Raw genomic sequence first — 16,952 nt, 5'->3', positions numbered from 1 at the left:
TGTAGTATGAATGTGAGAAACGTCCAACCTGGGGTGTTTTAGGTGGTTGGGTGGGCCATACACTTAACTTTTCCCTGGAGCTCAGGATTTATTTATTTATATGTGTGACCATGAGTACATTTTTTTTAAATGTTGTTTTGAAGTTGTTACATGCAAGTTAACATATGTAGATGATGTACTTTAATAACATACATAAGTTAGCTTTGTAACATATTTCAAGACTAAATGGCATTTAAGCATGTTGGTGTTGCTCCTAGAACATCATGAATAATGTTGGTCCAGGACCGTCTATGGAACTGACCGATCACACTTATGTAATGTCATAGCTTAGCAACTCAGGAAATGGATTAGAAAAATAAACACATGAGAAAAAATTATCCTTCCAAACAAATTCTCAATGTTGCGAAAGAGTGTGTTTTAACCAAAATAATGTTTTCCTAAACCTAGCAGTTTTTTTTAATAACAGTAGAGGGGTAGGTAGAGCATCATAGTTTGAAGCTAAAAGCCATGGACCAAGCTGCTGTACTTGACGAGCCAGAACAACATCACCTTTCACTCTTAGTTGTGAAAAATACACTCACGACTACTGCACACACCCAGGTACCACATAGATCTTTGAACTGAAACTTATGTCAACAGTTGAGAAATATCCTCGTGTAAAGGTCAGGTAGTGTACGGCTCATTCTGACCTTCAAGCATTTCATGCTTTCTGAGCAAATGATAATCACATCTGTGTGTTTGACAGTTTCTTTGAAACTTATTCTAAATGGAACTTAGAAATGTCACCACACAGCCTTTGATTTTCATCAAAAATGAACAGCTTCATTTTCTTCCATTTTCTAAGCTACAAACAGAAGCCCCAAAAAAATGTCCTCTCACCACATCCAGAGGATTTCTTTTTCTCTCATAGCTCAGATTTGTTGACTGATGTCCTATTTTGCCTCCAAACTGCATTGAACTGAGTAAACTGGGCCTGGCCTCCTTTGCTGTACTTGACAACTGCCATTGTGAGGGATTGCGACTACGCCGAGTAGAAGTCTGGGAGCGATATTGTAATCTGTCATTGTCAGCCCGAAAAAAAAGGGAAATGGCTCCTAAGATAGATGGAAAGTATTCGTTGTGACCATGAACTGTTGTAGACAGGTGACTTAAACTCTATAATCTGCCTGAATCCATGAAAGGCAATTTTTCCTCCCTCCTCTGCGCACGGCAATCTCTCTGTGTCAGGGCTAAGCCCGGGCTTAGCCCCGCGGCCAGGCAGGCTGTCGAACATCTGAGCACCTGATCCTTGCATTAAAACCACAGCAGCTTTGGTTTTTGGGCTGGCAGCAGGGATCTCATAATGCGAGCTAATTACTAGCGCTGTGCAGAATCAATTCTCTCGGCTTTGCAGGCGAGGTGTAAAAACAATAAAAACCTGCCTTTGTGTTTGAAAACAAAGGTAGTTTCCGTTAAATGTGTACAGGGATTTTTCAACTGTTTCGCTGTACTCCCAGGCTGCCTGCATCAGTGGACGATTAGACACGTCTGCCATGTAGCGTCTGAAAACAGCAGCTTACCGCCTTCGTGATTGTGTCACAGCGGTAAACAATTATGCGTCAACCTCTCCATCAGGCTTTTTAGACTGATACGGTGGGCTTAAAGCCTTTTTTTTTCTCAAGCTGGTAATTAGAGGTGTGATGGGATTCCACAGGAGGACTGAATGGCCTTTTATAAAGCCTTATTCCCCTCCTTATAAACTTATTAGCCATGGACCAGTGGACTGCAGAGCGAGGAAGACAGAGTAATGTAGCTGTCAACTGCTCTTACACATCCCAGATTAGCTTTGCATCGCCTGGAGGTAAAGAGGTTCCACGTTTTTTTACTATCTTTAGATCAAGAAGGAACAATAAAGATGTGATGTATTTATAGCAAGAGATAAGAAGTTCAGTCATTTTGACAGCACGGCTCATTTGACGGCACTCTAATTATAAGCGTGTTCATTTTCTCTTTGAGCTCTTGATAATATTCAGATTTAAACAGCTACTTTTGGCTGCACAGACCTCTTTGCTTCATTTCACTTGTCCGCTCCTCTCCCCCACCCTCCTATCAGTCTCTCTTTCAGTCCGTCTTGAGTGCCCTCGTACGTTTGGCTGCCTTTTGCCATTACCCTGTTCAATATTCCTCTCTTCGCTGCCCTTGCCATTCCGCCTCCTCCTGCTAGACGCTGAAGCGTGATCAATATTTTTGTCATAACTCAGGGGAGAGTCACCTCTGCGACGACATTAAAATTCCCCGCTCCATGCAATATTGTCCCCATCCAAATTTCCTGGCTTGTAAAGGATAGGGCCATTACCTAGAATACTAAAAGAGCCACAAGACCTTCCTCTGGGCAAGGATGTCCCTTCACTCAAGCACATTTCTGTGGTTGCATCCTTGCAGAACGAAGCCCCGGAAAAAAAAAAAAAAAAAAAACAATAAGAGGAGGAGGGTGTAGATATTAAAGTTTGTATCTGCGAGCTGCTTATTCATGTCTGCTGCAAGTGTTGTACATAACTGAGCAATACTGAGGTCCACTGGGAACTGTGTTAGCATCAATATTCTGCCGCTAAGCTAGTGGAAACATTCTCTGTGTTTGCAGCGTGAGGCCCTGGATTGCACTTTTGCCATCTGCAGTTCTTTCCAATCTCCTGTCGTAAGCAAATCCCTCCAAGTCGGTTAGACATTTGCAATGCTACCTTCCATTCCTTCCTCCCTTCACCTCTCCCATTTTCTCCCCCCCCCCCCCCGTTTTTTTTTTTTTCCCCCACAGCCATTCCTCTATCCCATGCTCATTACCTTATGCCCATTAATTCCATTAAGTAGCCATTAAACAAGTGCTGATAACACCAAATGAACGTCAAGCTCCGACAGCTAATAACTACAGTCCCACCTCGGCATGTTCAACCCCGGCAAGGAGAAAAGGAGATGCAGAGAGGAACAGGGAGGGTGTAGTAATAGTATGAAAAGTGTAGTATAGAACAGTGTAGCATTATGTAGTAATACATAAGAGAAAGAGGAAAGAGAGGGAAAAGAATGTGAAGCCAAACATGTAAATATACTGCCGTACTTTGTATATTTACTCATGTCCACTTGTTCAGACAAGAAAGAGGGAGTCATTCAGCTCAGAAGCAACACAGTGGTGGAGGCTTTTTTTACACTGATCATCACTGGGATTTAAGAGCAGAGGGAGCTTTGCCAAACCAACCGTGGGAGCAGCATGAAATAAAAGGATTGTATCCGAGGAAGCAAACCCGAGCTGAGGAAGCTACGGTGGCTGCTCGAGGGAGAGCTGAAGACGAAAACCTGCTGAAGTCGACATGAACTACAGAGATGCGCATTGAATCTAAGGTTGGCGGTGCGTTCAGGGTCTCTTCAGCCACTGAATCCTCGAGGTGGAAGGGGAGGAGGGGGTTAAGTGTTGGCGGCAATAGATAGCCAGCTCACTAGCTGCCCTTTCTGGTCAAGCTGAAAACCTGAAGCTCGCTCACGGTCGTCATCCTCGCTCGGCTTGAGTGATGAGGAAGGACAAGGTTATGGCGGAGAGGGAGAGGGGAGTCGCAGCTGGAGTCGGTACCATTCATCAAGTGCACACACACACACATACACTCAATAAGGGGAATCACACAAACACTCTTACAGTACATACACACAAACACACCTTTCCCTCACTGGCCCTCTCTAAATCTCTCTCATGCTCACGCACACTCATTTATCTCCAGCACCATGTGGCCATTCATTACTGGGGGCTAGTTGATTAGAAAGGCCTCGTGTTGCCGTTCTACTACATATCCCCACTCTCACTGTTGTAGAACTGTGAAGCCTCTTCTTGATCTATGAGCTCGACTGCTGCCTGCTCAGCTGGTCAACTGAGTCCAAAGTCCAATTTGTTTCAGTGGGATTGGTAAACAAGGCTTGAATACAGAGGAGGCCTGGAGGGGGTGAGGAAGGTCAAAGGAGAGGGGAGGGGAGAAAATGCACGGGGTGAGCACTGTACTAATGACCTTGTCTTTCATCCATGCAAGAGGAAAATGGAAAATACCAGAAATAAAAGAGATGAAAAGATGAAGAGATGAAGACAGCGTGACTGGGTATAGAGAAGAACTGCACATCAGAAAATGGCAAAAGGCAGGAACTTATAATGTCTATAATCAGTTGGTGATTCACTCATTTTTAACGGGAGGAATTACACTAACCCGAATATTTAGTTTCAGCTTTGTTGAACAGTAGCCAGCAGTGGGTCTCTATGATCATCTTGCCCTTCCGTGACTCCATGTGGGCACTTGTCACTGTGGTCATGAGGGTGTCAATATTCATCAGAGTATCTTCATGGGCTACAGTGTAGCATAGTAGAACACTGACCACTGTAGACTGACTGAATTTTTAGGTTGAAGAAGACATCAATATTTAGACCTAAAACAATTCTGATAACAATATATCTGATGATATACACACATATTTAACAATGCTATATAAAACGTTTTAAATTATAAACTATTCTAAGCAGTGTTTTCTGCAGTCTTATTTTTTTAACTAAAGAGTTTTTGTGTCTGTGTATATCAGACAACATACAAGCAGATCCCAATATATCTGTGAAAGGCCAATATGAGCTAAAATATCAGTTGGAAAGGTTACATTACTTATATTTTAGACACATGATTGGCGCCATAAATTCTAAATAAATTGCTGCTGCAGGTTAAAAAAGGGGGGCATGCATTTTGGACATTTGCCTACAAACTATAATGATATAATGTGTGAACCACTACACAGATTACTTTTAAAGGGGGGGACACAAAAATGAAAAACTGCAAGAAATAAGAAGAATAAGTTGGCAGTCAGTGATGGAATTAAGATTTATGGGAGAGTAAAGGACGGTAAAAAGCTGGTAGACACCTACATATAATGACAGATGGATTACAAACCAAAGAAGACATCATTAAAGTAGAAGGGAATGAAGGTGGTGGTGGGGGGGGGAGAAAAGGTTAGAGGACATTGAATGGGACAATGATGAAAAAAAAAGATAGATAAAGACATGAATGAGTCAGTGAACGCGGGATGGAAGAAAATAAGTCAATGAGTGAAAGAGAAAAGAGGAAGGTGAAATGCCAATAAAGAACGAGCAGCGGGAATAAAGAATGAAAGAATGGATGAACTCATGGATTATAAATGACTTGTCCCGAATGTGTCAGGAGTGTTTGCTCTCCTCCCTCACCACTGGAAGAACCTGCTAAATCAATCGGAAGTTCTTGCCTACACAGTGGACCCCCGGTCATGATCAGTGTAATTTCCTCTCATGCTGGCACATTCGTAGCTTCCGGCAAATCTCATCTCGTCTCTCCCCTGATTCCCTCCCCGCCTTCCATCCACTGTTGCTGCGTGGAAAATTAACAGGGCTGGTGCTGATTTGATGAGGTGTGTGTATAAATGTATGTGTAGGCAGAGGAGAAGAGCAATCATGTTGCATTTAGCAGACCTAGCTGCACTATTAAGCTGTCACCATTAAGTAGCTATAACATACCGCATTCTGACCACATTCCGGTTGCCTTATCCATCTAAACATGCCATTCCAAAGTCAGGTCCAGAGTTCAGTTATCCATGTTCTCACCAACATGGATTTTTATTTTTCTACTCATTGTCTTCTGTTGTTATGGTAGGGCGCCTCATAGTGGTGGTTCATAAAGGCTGTTCACATGATTTGTTCTGAAACCCACAGTGCCGTGTATGGACACATCATTTTCATCTCATTTCAATTAAGAAAGATGGTTGCACCTACATAATGTTTTCTGTTAACTAGCAAACTGACTGTTTAATGAGTTAATTCACTGGAAAGCAAATCAGCTACCCAGTATTTTGTATGGAGAGCTAACTAAAAGCATAGTTTCTTCTCGCGTCTTTTCACTCTGAGCATAGTTCACAACAGTGATTAACTCAGGCACGCTACCTTACACAACAGTTTTGCTAGAAATCTGCTAGAAAGCATGTCAAAGTTGGGTCATATGCTGCCTTCAAATAAAGTTGTGTTTACCATGTTCACAAGAAGAGTCCATATGAATATACTGACAACTTTAGGAGCAGGAAAATATCTACTTTCTTCAATTCTTTGTGTAAGTGGAACATTTTCTGAAAGCTCTGAGTTCATGAGTTGCGCGTGTTTGCTGACATTTTCAGAAATGAATTCATCTTTTTGGTCGATGGTAAGGTTACTATATTATAATCTTAGTCAGTTTAATTTGAATATTATCGAGGAAAATGTTGATATTCCAAGGCCTTATCTTTTCTGTGTCTTTGCATTAAGTTACCTGTTTGCTACAGTAGCTTTCCAAAATTGTTAGCCTGAGTGGTCTCTAGACACAGTTGTCTTACCAGCCCCGCTACTTCAACAAAATGGCAATATGGGTGAACTGCGAAAGCTGTTTATTACAACCCATAAAGACATGTGTTGTTTAGCGGTGACCCCAAATGGCTGTTGTAATTATTACAGCAGCAAAGAAGGAACGAAGGTGAATCAGTATATGAAGGAAAAAGTCTAGGTGACTACGGTTCATGTCCCATGTGAAACCATAAATCAAAGGTGATTTATTTCAATTTACTACAGTAATGAAGTTATGTCTTGTCTATGTGTGTCTTGTCTACATTTCTATGGTATGGTGTGTTCTTAACTGACATTACATCCAGAATGTAATGTTTTAACCAAATCTCAGTGTTTTCCTAAACCTAACCAAATACTTTTGCTGTATAAATGGCATCGAAATGTACGTGTTTTACAAAGCTCTGGCTCACCTGTCACTGGTACACTGGTATCACTCATTTAGATAAGCAGATGTTGTCATGATTTAACTACATCAACACTGAGCAGAGCATGTCAATGACTCCCCATGTCATAACTCTTGAGCTCCATTTGAAGGCAGCATTAGTTCGATTGCTTGGTATTGCAGTTGGCTGCTTGCCAGAGTGTAGCTTTCCTACTAGCTGGCTGAGAGACAAGCTAACTAGAAGCCTACAGAGGCCACCATTATTTCTGATGTGTCATTCTTTATTGAATTAGCAACAGCAAATGATGATTCTGAGCAAACACTGACAAATCAAATTGTCTTTATGAACCTCACTCCAGAAGAAAGTTCAGACATATTTTCAGGCATGTAAGTACTCTATAACAGTCCTAACACAGGATCCCATTTTCATTTGTCTAGCGTCCCAACATTAGTGGTGTTATTAACACATTTTATTATTATTATGCTACCAAAATGGGCCCCTCAAACTAGGGTTAATAAATCAATTTCATTTTAAGGATACTCCTGGCTATTAAAATTATTATTCATAAATTGGATGACTAAGAAAAAAAAGGGTGTGAGTGCTGTCCTCCATTTTGTCTCCCCCCTTCACTGACTCCCCCTCATTCTTTATAAGAACCCTTTATCTTTTCCTTTAGCCTGCAGAGTTTATTAAGGCGCAGAGCTGTCAAGCTGTTTATTTCATAAACGTGATTAATGCAGTAGCGTAGTTAGCTGGTAGGAGAAACACACACACACACAAAAAAAACTGCATGAATGAGCGAGTCAGAGAGCTCACGCAATGCCACTCTGCCGACCTGACAGCCATGACAGAGGCTGGAAATTCACATCGGGTCCTGTCTGCTAACAAAGGCCCCTGACACAATTAGCTTAGCAGATTACATAAAAGATGTGCTCATCATCCTGAGTACGTACGTCTTCATCACAGACTGCTTTGGTACACATTGCGCCAAAGTACAAGAAAAAGAAAATAACATACCTGTTTGAGAACATTAATTATTTTTATGGTAATTTTTTGTGTTGAGGTTGAAATTTTGAAAGCTCACTGACGTCAGCTGCAGGTTAGTTATTGTCTGCATGTCTAACACACTGCCAAAGAGCACTTTCATCTGCATTTAACTTTTTTTTATTACATCACATTAGATGAAGGGAAAAAACATAAAAGTCATAAATCCCAATAGCTGTCACACAGGCCTGTTTAAATCCTGATTTGTAAAGGTCAATGCAGCACTAGTCGCCGTAAATCACACTGGACTGTTGCCAACCAGAGCTGAGGAGAAATCAAATTAAAAAAATAGAAATGGTCTCCAAAACTGACTCACGACGATGCCTCAAAAAACACCCGGACACATTCCTGGCAGGTCAGGAAGGACGAGCAGGTTCAGCTGTTTCGCAGCTGCAGCTGGTTTAATATTATACACTTAGTCACGGTGAATCCCCTCCACCCCCTCCCAATTCTATCTCGCATGAGCTGAGATATCCCACTTACAAAGATCACCATATAATGGGTTATGCCATTATGGGCTCAGCAAAAAAGAAAAATAAAGCTCCATGGCAGCATTCATAAACATAAGCTGTGGTTCACTGCCGCACATTCTAGCAGTCTGATTCCAGTCTGTGTTCAGTGTGCAAAATATTAGGACACCTTTTTTAATTTCACCTGATAAACCTACTTCAAATCTACTGTGATATAGATGAGACACAGACATCCAAGAAACAAGACACAGGACAACATCCCTCCAGGTTCCATTAGTGGTCAGGAGGATATAGTCAGATCTTCGTGACTTTTAACAGTCTGGCAAAATCAGACCTACAGTGAATGTAAGTTTTACATTTGAATTTAAAGTAGACGCAAGAAAAACACATCAGAGATTATCAACACTAGGGGTGACACAATTGGATTTCTATCTTTTGCTGTTTATTGTTGAATCAAATTAAACTGAAGGGTAGTATTTTATAAAAAAAAAAATAAATAAAAAAAAACTTGATAGGGAATATTGTTTAAACTTGTCTAACTCTTAACTCATGGCCCATACATTTGTACAACTGACCAGGAGAACATATACTTTCATACGTTCTATGTGCAATTATTAAAAATAACATTTAAGTACACAATATAAACGATAAATAAATGACAATTCACAACGGGCCATTTAACATTGACCCAGGTTTGTTCAGTTCACCAACATCACAGTCTGCAGATTTTTTTTTTTTTTTTTTTTTTTTGAAAGTCAAATGGAAGCATGGATTTGGAGAATCATGACACCCCTAATCTCATGTAATTCTAATATTCTAAATTTGCATTTTAAAATCTCTGATGCACTTTCAAGGAAACTTTAAACAACCGCATTTTGGGGCTATCCGGTGTCTAACCAACATTGGACTCAACTTAGATGTTATCTCAAAAATACCACAGCTCTGACTTTAATAAAACCTGGAGGGAAAATACATGTAGCTCTGCCTACTGATTGAACCAATGCCCATATTCATAGCAATTCAACATGATTACAATAGTGGAATAAGATTTACTTTCCAGATTGCAAGGTGTCAAGAGGATGTCAGTGCCTTGATTGTATACCTGTATACAAGTTTTAATATAAAAACAAAATGCAGGTATATGATATAATAGCTATCAAAAAAGGGATTTTGATACTTGAATAGTGTGGGTGTAAAATCTGGATTATAGTGTAGATCTTCACACATAAAGGTGAAATATGACAAGGGTACTCATATTTTGTACACTCAGAACACATAAATGACCTGACGGATTAAAAAATATGGCAAGAGAAATTATTCACATCCATTCTGGAAACTAAGAAATGTCAGTGTGTAACATGCAACAAGGCTCGAATGTAACATTTTATGATATTTTCAGTAATATCAAATAATGTTTAAAATAAACACAGGGTGAACTCAGGCCAAATCCAAATTTCCGTTTGTCCCAATTACATCAAATAGTTTTTGGTCAGATGCTTTAAACTTGTTGTATTATTCATACACTTTGATGAATATGCAGGGTTGCCCCAGTTCTATAATGTCACACAAGCTTATGAATGTCCAGACTGTGCTCCTAATGTGAGGAAGTTAAATATAGAAACCTCTGACATGTGTCTTTATGGGGGCTTCCATTCAGGGAGAGGTTACTAAATATTATATTATCATCATCACCAACATCATCACCATCATCATCATAGTGGAATCAAATTTAGCAGCTCGCTTGTGGGAGAGAGGCACATTACCTTGACCACCAAAACAAGCACTCAGGATACCGTGTGGATACCAAGGAATGTAGCCAACTAGTACCATGATAACTAGAGATTCTTAAATATCTTAACAGCCCATTTTGTAAGATAGTTAAGCAAGCCAAATACTGACGCTTTGGGTTGGTAGGACGGGCCGGTCTCCAACCCAAAGTGCCAGTATTTGACTTTTGGAGAAAGACTCAACTATCTTACAAAGTGGACCTTTCATGGGAGGGTTTTTCACAGTCTGATTGGGGTTGGAAGTGTAGGAAGAGGGTTTTGTAGAAAAGGGTTTGGGGGAGTCTAACACCTGAAATAATTCTAGTCTTTAGCATGTTTAACAATGGGCAGAATTACCTTTGTTGTACACTGCAAGGGGTAAATAAAAGAGATTGACAAAGTGAGAACAACCAAAAACAGTGAGATGATTAAAAAACAAAGCATCAAAATATTAGTAGCATCTGTATATACATGAACTTTTCTTCTTATACAAACCTTTCTTGATGATAACCTATAAACCCTTAAAAAGGCATTGAGAGACAATAATGAAATGCAGAAACACATTACCAGGTCTTTTCAGGATATTGTTTGGCTACATTCCTGTCTTATCCGACTGAGTCTTGGTGGCAACTCCTACCTTTAAAATTTGGTCGAATTCTGGCGTCGTAGCCCGAAACCTTGCCCATGAGTTTGTCCAGGAACTCGGAGGGCGGCATCGGGCTGGCAGCTTTCCTCGCCGCAGCTTCTTTGGATGCTGCCAAGCTGGAAGACAGAAAAGGTAAATGTGGTTAGAGAGGGACAGAGTGATGTATGCAATGCTGTGATCAGATTGTAATGAGAAAGAGAACTTTTTGACAGGTGGAAAGATGAATGTGAGATTGGATTGTAGTTATAACACATCAACATTCTTTGTGTGAGTTGTTGAGTTTCACATCTGAAGCAATCTATCATCTACAGCAGCGGCCTGGCAGTGTTACAAACACCCGAGAGAGAAAAAAAAGGCCAAGGGTTAAAGGTCACAGTCTGCTGACAGCAGGCTGATCATATAATCTGTCCTCTTTGGGTAAAATTACTATGTCTGTCTTTTGCTTAAATGGCACAAAACAACTTCAATCTACACTGTAGATGTTATAAAATAGTCATCTGAAGTCCTTGAAATCACCTGTTGACCTGTTGCTGGGAGTCAAAAACAATTCAATCATAATTTAATTAACAATGCTTTCTTTCAACAGGATCATCATATTAAATCCAACTATGATTCTCCACAACTGAAAGGTCATTGGTTTACACTCGACCCTGATAAATAAAAGAAATGAAGATGCTGCGCCATGGGACCCAAAGTGAAGGATTACACAAAGAATGCAGTTCTCTTATTGGTGGAAATCGTTACAGGCAGAAGTTCAGGGTAGACTGCCAGCCCGGCAAAACATGGGAATTTAACACCAGAGAGAAGAACTGTCACCAAATAGTTAAAGAAAGTAAAGTTGACAGCACAGGGTCATCTTCACACTAAAGACAAACTGTATGTTATTATCAAATGAGAGATTGACTTAAAGTTTAGTACATGGCACAGGTATCAATCATTGATTATTTGCATGTCTTTATTACTGGAGGTTATTCCTTGACCTGTCTACACCAGGGCTTTGAATTAGATTAATATACCGTCACTTAATTTCATTTACTTTTATCTAATTTAATTAAAAAGTGTCTAATTAAAAGTAAACTTTTAGAGTCCATGCTGCCTGGAGTTTAATGCATTAGTGGTCATCACACACACACACACACACACACACACACACACACACACACACGTCTTTCCTTAAAGTAGTTACTCAAACTAATGCTCTAATTCACTTAACCAGCTCTGTGTCCTACTGAGTGCTGCATTGATTTTACAATAAGGCCGTGGTATTTGCACAGTTGACTTCTTTACCTTATTAAGCCCATCATGCTCATTAAATGCTCTCTGCATAATGTCAAATCCCCAATACGGCCTTTAGCACACAGACATACAAGGACTCCTGCGGTACTGGTCAATAACACTTAACACACAGACCCACACACGCACGCACACACACAAATTTACTATGAGCCAAAGTATCTAAACAGCTTTAGAAATAATTGCTAAAGTGTGGAAGAAATATATGAATACATAAAAGACAAATAAACCTCTGATTGGATCCCTGAGAAATTAGAAATAAATATTTAAAGTCACTGTAAATGTCAATGTCAGCTTGATATGTAGCAGGTTTCATACGTCAGGTAATCCTGAGATTTAAAGAATGTACGTTGAATTGTGTTCACTGTTGTCTATCAGCACCAAAAGTTGTTCATCCGATTTTTTTGACTGTACTTGTAAGGGCCACACTGTTTTTGAAAAAATTTGTCTTGACCTTCCAGAGATGGCTTAACTTTCCGGAAATATCTGAAATTTCACTTTAAAAATGTAACATTCTCACTTTCCGAAAATGTCCCGACTTTTAAAATTGTCCAGACTTTACAAATGATATCCAAACTTTTCAAAAATGTCTGACCTTTCAAAACATTAAAACTTTTTCTAGAGCGCATAACCTCTTTCAAGCTATTTTTGTTTTTTTATTGAATTTAAATGCAAGTTTAACATATTTTAATGTCTTACTTTTTAAAATGTATTTAAAAGCCCCTGTAAAGCATTCTGAATTGCCTTTTGTCTGAGCTGTACTTACACTGGTCTGCCACAGGGCTGTCTCACAAATATTTAAACATGTTCCCACTTTTCAAAATGTGTCCTCACAAACATAGAAGCATGAGCACAACACATGCTGCCAGTCTCACTGTCATGTTCATCCCTATGGAATTGTATTTTATAATATAAAATCATTTTGCGTTATTTTTTCTTCCTCGCTTTTGTTCCAATCTTCTGATGTTCATCCATTCAGTGAGATGGACGGTGAACTGATCACTTACTGATGTTGCTCTGGGGGTCTGTGTTACAAGCTGTATGAACAATGGAGATAGACAAGTCTTGGGCTTTGAAATGCGATGCTTTGCTGCTTGAGTTAGATTGAAAGTGAACTGACAGTGACTTCATTCTAAGCGGGGACTGAACTTACCCGTGGCCTTACAGTGGAACTGCATTAACAGCCACTTGTAGTGCAGTTTGTATTTGATTGCATCATTTCTCGCTGCGCCCGGAGAAAGAGCATGGACAGCAGTGTGATCTGGGCTATAAATAAGCTGTTGTACTGTGACCCATTTCATTTGAATGCAGCCTCACAATGAGCTTTATAACCAAGAGGACGCAGAGAGAACTCTGTAGCCTTTATACACTTTTACAGGCAGTTTTAGCGTCAGAATCAATTTGTGATCAGTAATGGAATTGATCATTTAAAATGATATTAGAAATGTTCATAAAGAATATTTTAAAATGTTTAAAATGAGTTGCTTTTTATTATCCATGTTATGTCGGAACCTTTTTTGTGTTAATTTGAAGCTGATTTTAAAAAGCCAGTTTCATCGTATGTGTTTTTTCCATTTCCACTTGAAAGCATCTCGACTGGATCTTGATGCTGCAGACTGTCACTTTGTTCAACTGTTACTGACTTCTTTAAACTCTGCTCGACCCACTTGATTGATGTCAAATTTTTCCACAAATATGTCTAGATGAATTTTCAAGAAGATGCCTTGGGCATCATTTATACAATTTTAATGTGAAGGTTCAGACCCCAAAAATCCTCTGTATGAATAATTAATTTAATCTAAAAATCATAGTTTCAGCCAGAGAATTTGATACTAGTGTACAGTCTCAAAAGAGATTTATGCAAATTCAAAGAAACTGAGGAGAAAATGAAGTTGATATGACAGTAAATTATCCTCATCAAAAGACTGAAAACGTATCTTGAAATTCATCTGGAAAAGAAGTCTCCTTAACATAAATAGAATACATAAAAATGTATAAATGAAAAATGTATTCATATTCTAATGGGAACTTTCCCTGACATGCATGTTTTATTTTGGATCTGGCTGGGCCAAACTTTTACCGAGTTATGGCTCGTGTTTATGAGGAATAATTCATTTTGGTGCTGGAACATTTTCACTTTGCAGCTGCACTCAGCTGCCCAGTGAAGCAGCAGTCAGTCTCAGCCATCAGGACTTCAGCTAAGCTCGACATATCAATCATTGAAAACAGACAAAAGTTGAATCAAAGTGGAACAACGTGAACTGGTTCTGACTTTTGCTTTTCTTTACTTAAGAAGCTTAAAAATTCCACACAGTGACTGGAATCGGCAGCAGACCTTTCTTGACTTCATGACAAAGACTTAAACTTTCTTTCCATTAATGCCTGTAGGAGCAACACTGAGAGTTCGAAATGGTAAAAGTGAAAATGACAATTATTCAGCCATTAGTTGTTACTGCTGATGAGTGCAGGGGAGGAGTGCATTGCCGCATTAATCTCTCATAAATTAAAATGACAGACGATACAGTCGATCGCACTTGAATTTTCACCTTCTAAATGTAAAACCGCTAACCGTGACTTTCAATATGGTAAATTGTGACACGCGGCATGATAAATAGCGCCATTAGCAATTCATAAACATGTAATGCAGTCAGCACCATCGCTTTATCAGGAAACTGCTGATCAGAATCACAGTCCGCCGGGTGAGAGTGGGAATTATGGAGAGGCCGTGATCGGAAAACAGAATAAAACGGGACAAATGGCTTGTTGGTTCTGGTCTCATGATGCATTCATGAGCACTGAATGGAAAAGCACACATACACACCCAGACACATATGTGTGTACATACAAACTTGTACAGAAAACTGCAGAAATACACACACTCTCCTCCCTCAGCTGCATACCACTAATCACACGTTTGACTTGTCAGGACCCTGACCTTTACTACTATTCTTACCGAACCCTTAAAGCCAAATGGTAAACCCTAAAACAGCCTTTTGACATTGTAAGGAGCCTTCTGAAATGTCCTCACAACCTTGGCTAAAAGCAAAAATGTGTCCACACAAAGATAACACACATTTGCACACACACCCCGACCTTCCAAGCACCTCGCCCTCATCAGTGAAAAACATCGGGAAACAAATCATGCAGGGCACCAAGAAGACAGAGAGAGGAGGGTGAACGAGGGTGATGTGGGTGTGTGTTCTGGTGTGTTTGGTGTGTTTGGTGTGTGTATGTGTGTGTGTGTGTGTGTGTGTGAGAGAGTGAGCGACTGTCTGCGTGTTTGTGTGCGTGTGAGGCGGAGGCGGAGAGCAATAAATGAAGTTTGGCTGCTGTCTCCGTCCACACTGCTACCAGCCGTTAGAGTCACCCTGCCTGTCAGGACGGTGGCCAAGCTGCCTGCAGAGTCACATGACCTCTTCAACACACACACACACACACACACACAACGGAGGCAGCTACCAGCGAGGGGCCCAGCCCTGCAGCCTCCGCCTGTCTGCGACATTAAAAGGTGACGGCGCTGATGATGTTATTAACGACTGTAAATCTTCACACTGATAATGACATTATAATGATCATGACTGAGGATATTGATGACTCTGCTGAACTTTACATAAATAACACCATCATGGTTCTATGTCTAATCAATCACAATGATGATGTTGAGGTAAACTAACAAACTAAGTGCCGTAAGAACATCTTGTCAGGCAAAAAAAAAAAAAAGAAAAGAAAAGAAAATGCAGTCATCTAACCTGAGGCATTGTTTTTAGCCTGTTTTTGTCAGTGTTAGCCAGTGTTTTGGTTTTAAGGCACATCAACACTGTGGTGCGATCTCACATTAATCTTACTCCAGCAGCAGCAGGCAGTTGTATCCAATCAAATGAATGACTGTATGGTACAGTACATGCCCTGCACAAAACAGCAGCTAAAGACTGATTCTAACCGGTCAAGGTAGCAGAATATTCCAGAAGTTGGTGGAGACCAAGTCAGGAATAATGCTCGACGAGGTGTGCTGCACGTCGGAACCCTGGAGGCTGAAACAATCATTACCATCCCATAAGGCAGAACAACTAGTCTGCTCAGCTCATTGAACCCTTTGGCCCCAGTATCATCCTAGCATACGGATGACAAAAAAAATATGACAGTATTTTATAACAAGACTAACTAGCCTGCCATGTCATGCCTCCAAATATGCTACCAGTAAGTTCCTGGGTTTCATAGGTGTCCATATATCAGGAGTTAAATGAAACCCTGCAGCCAATCAGAATCGAGTATTCACCCAGACCATGGTATAAATTAGAGCTAACTGAATATCAGACTTACATTCACTAGCTGGTCAGAAAAAACAAACGTTTGCCAAATGTGTAATTCAGCAACTGTTTGTGAACCAATTAGCCAAGTGCTAGGCTGTTTAAAGGGCCAGCTTACTTTGAAATGTTTACTGTGAAGATGTCATTAAACATGGCAGAAGGAGCTTCGCAGCACTAGTGACATTTTGAAGCCAGACACCTGCAACTAAACCCCCTCTTTAACCACTGGAAAAACCTTGTGTGTGTGTGTGTTTGTGTTTAATTTCTCTTTAAGAAACAATTATTTGAATGTCCTTTGTGATGGAAAAAGATGAAATAAAAGATGGAAAATTTTGAAACACTATCATAATTTCTTTTTTTGAAAAACAAGCAAAAAAACAAAAGAAAGAAGAGCTAATGATCAAAAATCTCACACGCTGTTTCAAACTCCTGTAATTGACGTTATCATAGTTTTGTGTTAAGTGAATAAATGATGTCTCACACTGCGTCCACAGCTGACAGATGAGGCTGAGCTCTGCTGTAAAACCATGATGCTGATGATGTTGTAATGATCATAAATCAGGACACACTTAATTATATTACAACCATCATGACTGATGATGATGATGATCAGACAGAAGCGTTCTACTGATCATTGATCAAGATCATAAATCAG

General features: G+C 39.9%; 1 protein-coding gene across 3 annotated transcripts in view; it reads right to left on the bottom strand.

The window, feature by feature from the left end:
• The window catches only part of glra1 (glycine receptor, alpha 1), a 122,509-nt gene that overhangs the window by 80,491 nt on the left and 25,066 nt on the right, over positions 1 to 16,952 (bottom strand). For all 3 annotated transcript variants that reach the window (XM_037077733.1, XM_037077734.1, XM_037077735.1), the window contains one exon: positions 10,689 to 10,813. In XM_037077733.1, the coding sequence (XP_036933628.1) occupies positions 10,689 to 10,813 (125 nt within the window). The remainder of the gene's footprint in view (positions 1 to 10,688; positions 10,814 to 16,952) is intronic.

This window comes from Acanthopagrus latus, chromosome 18 (genome assembly GCF_904848185.1).
Source record: "Acanthopagrus latus isolate v.2019 chromosome 18, fAcaLat1.1, whole genome shotgun sequence".
Taxonomy (NCBI): Eukaryota; Metazoa; Chordata; class Actinopteri; order Spariformes; family Sparidae; genus Acanthopagrus; species Acanthopagrus latus.
The sequence above is the reverse complement of the archived record's forward strand: the minus strand, read 5'-3'. Positions and strand labels throughout refer to the sequence as shown.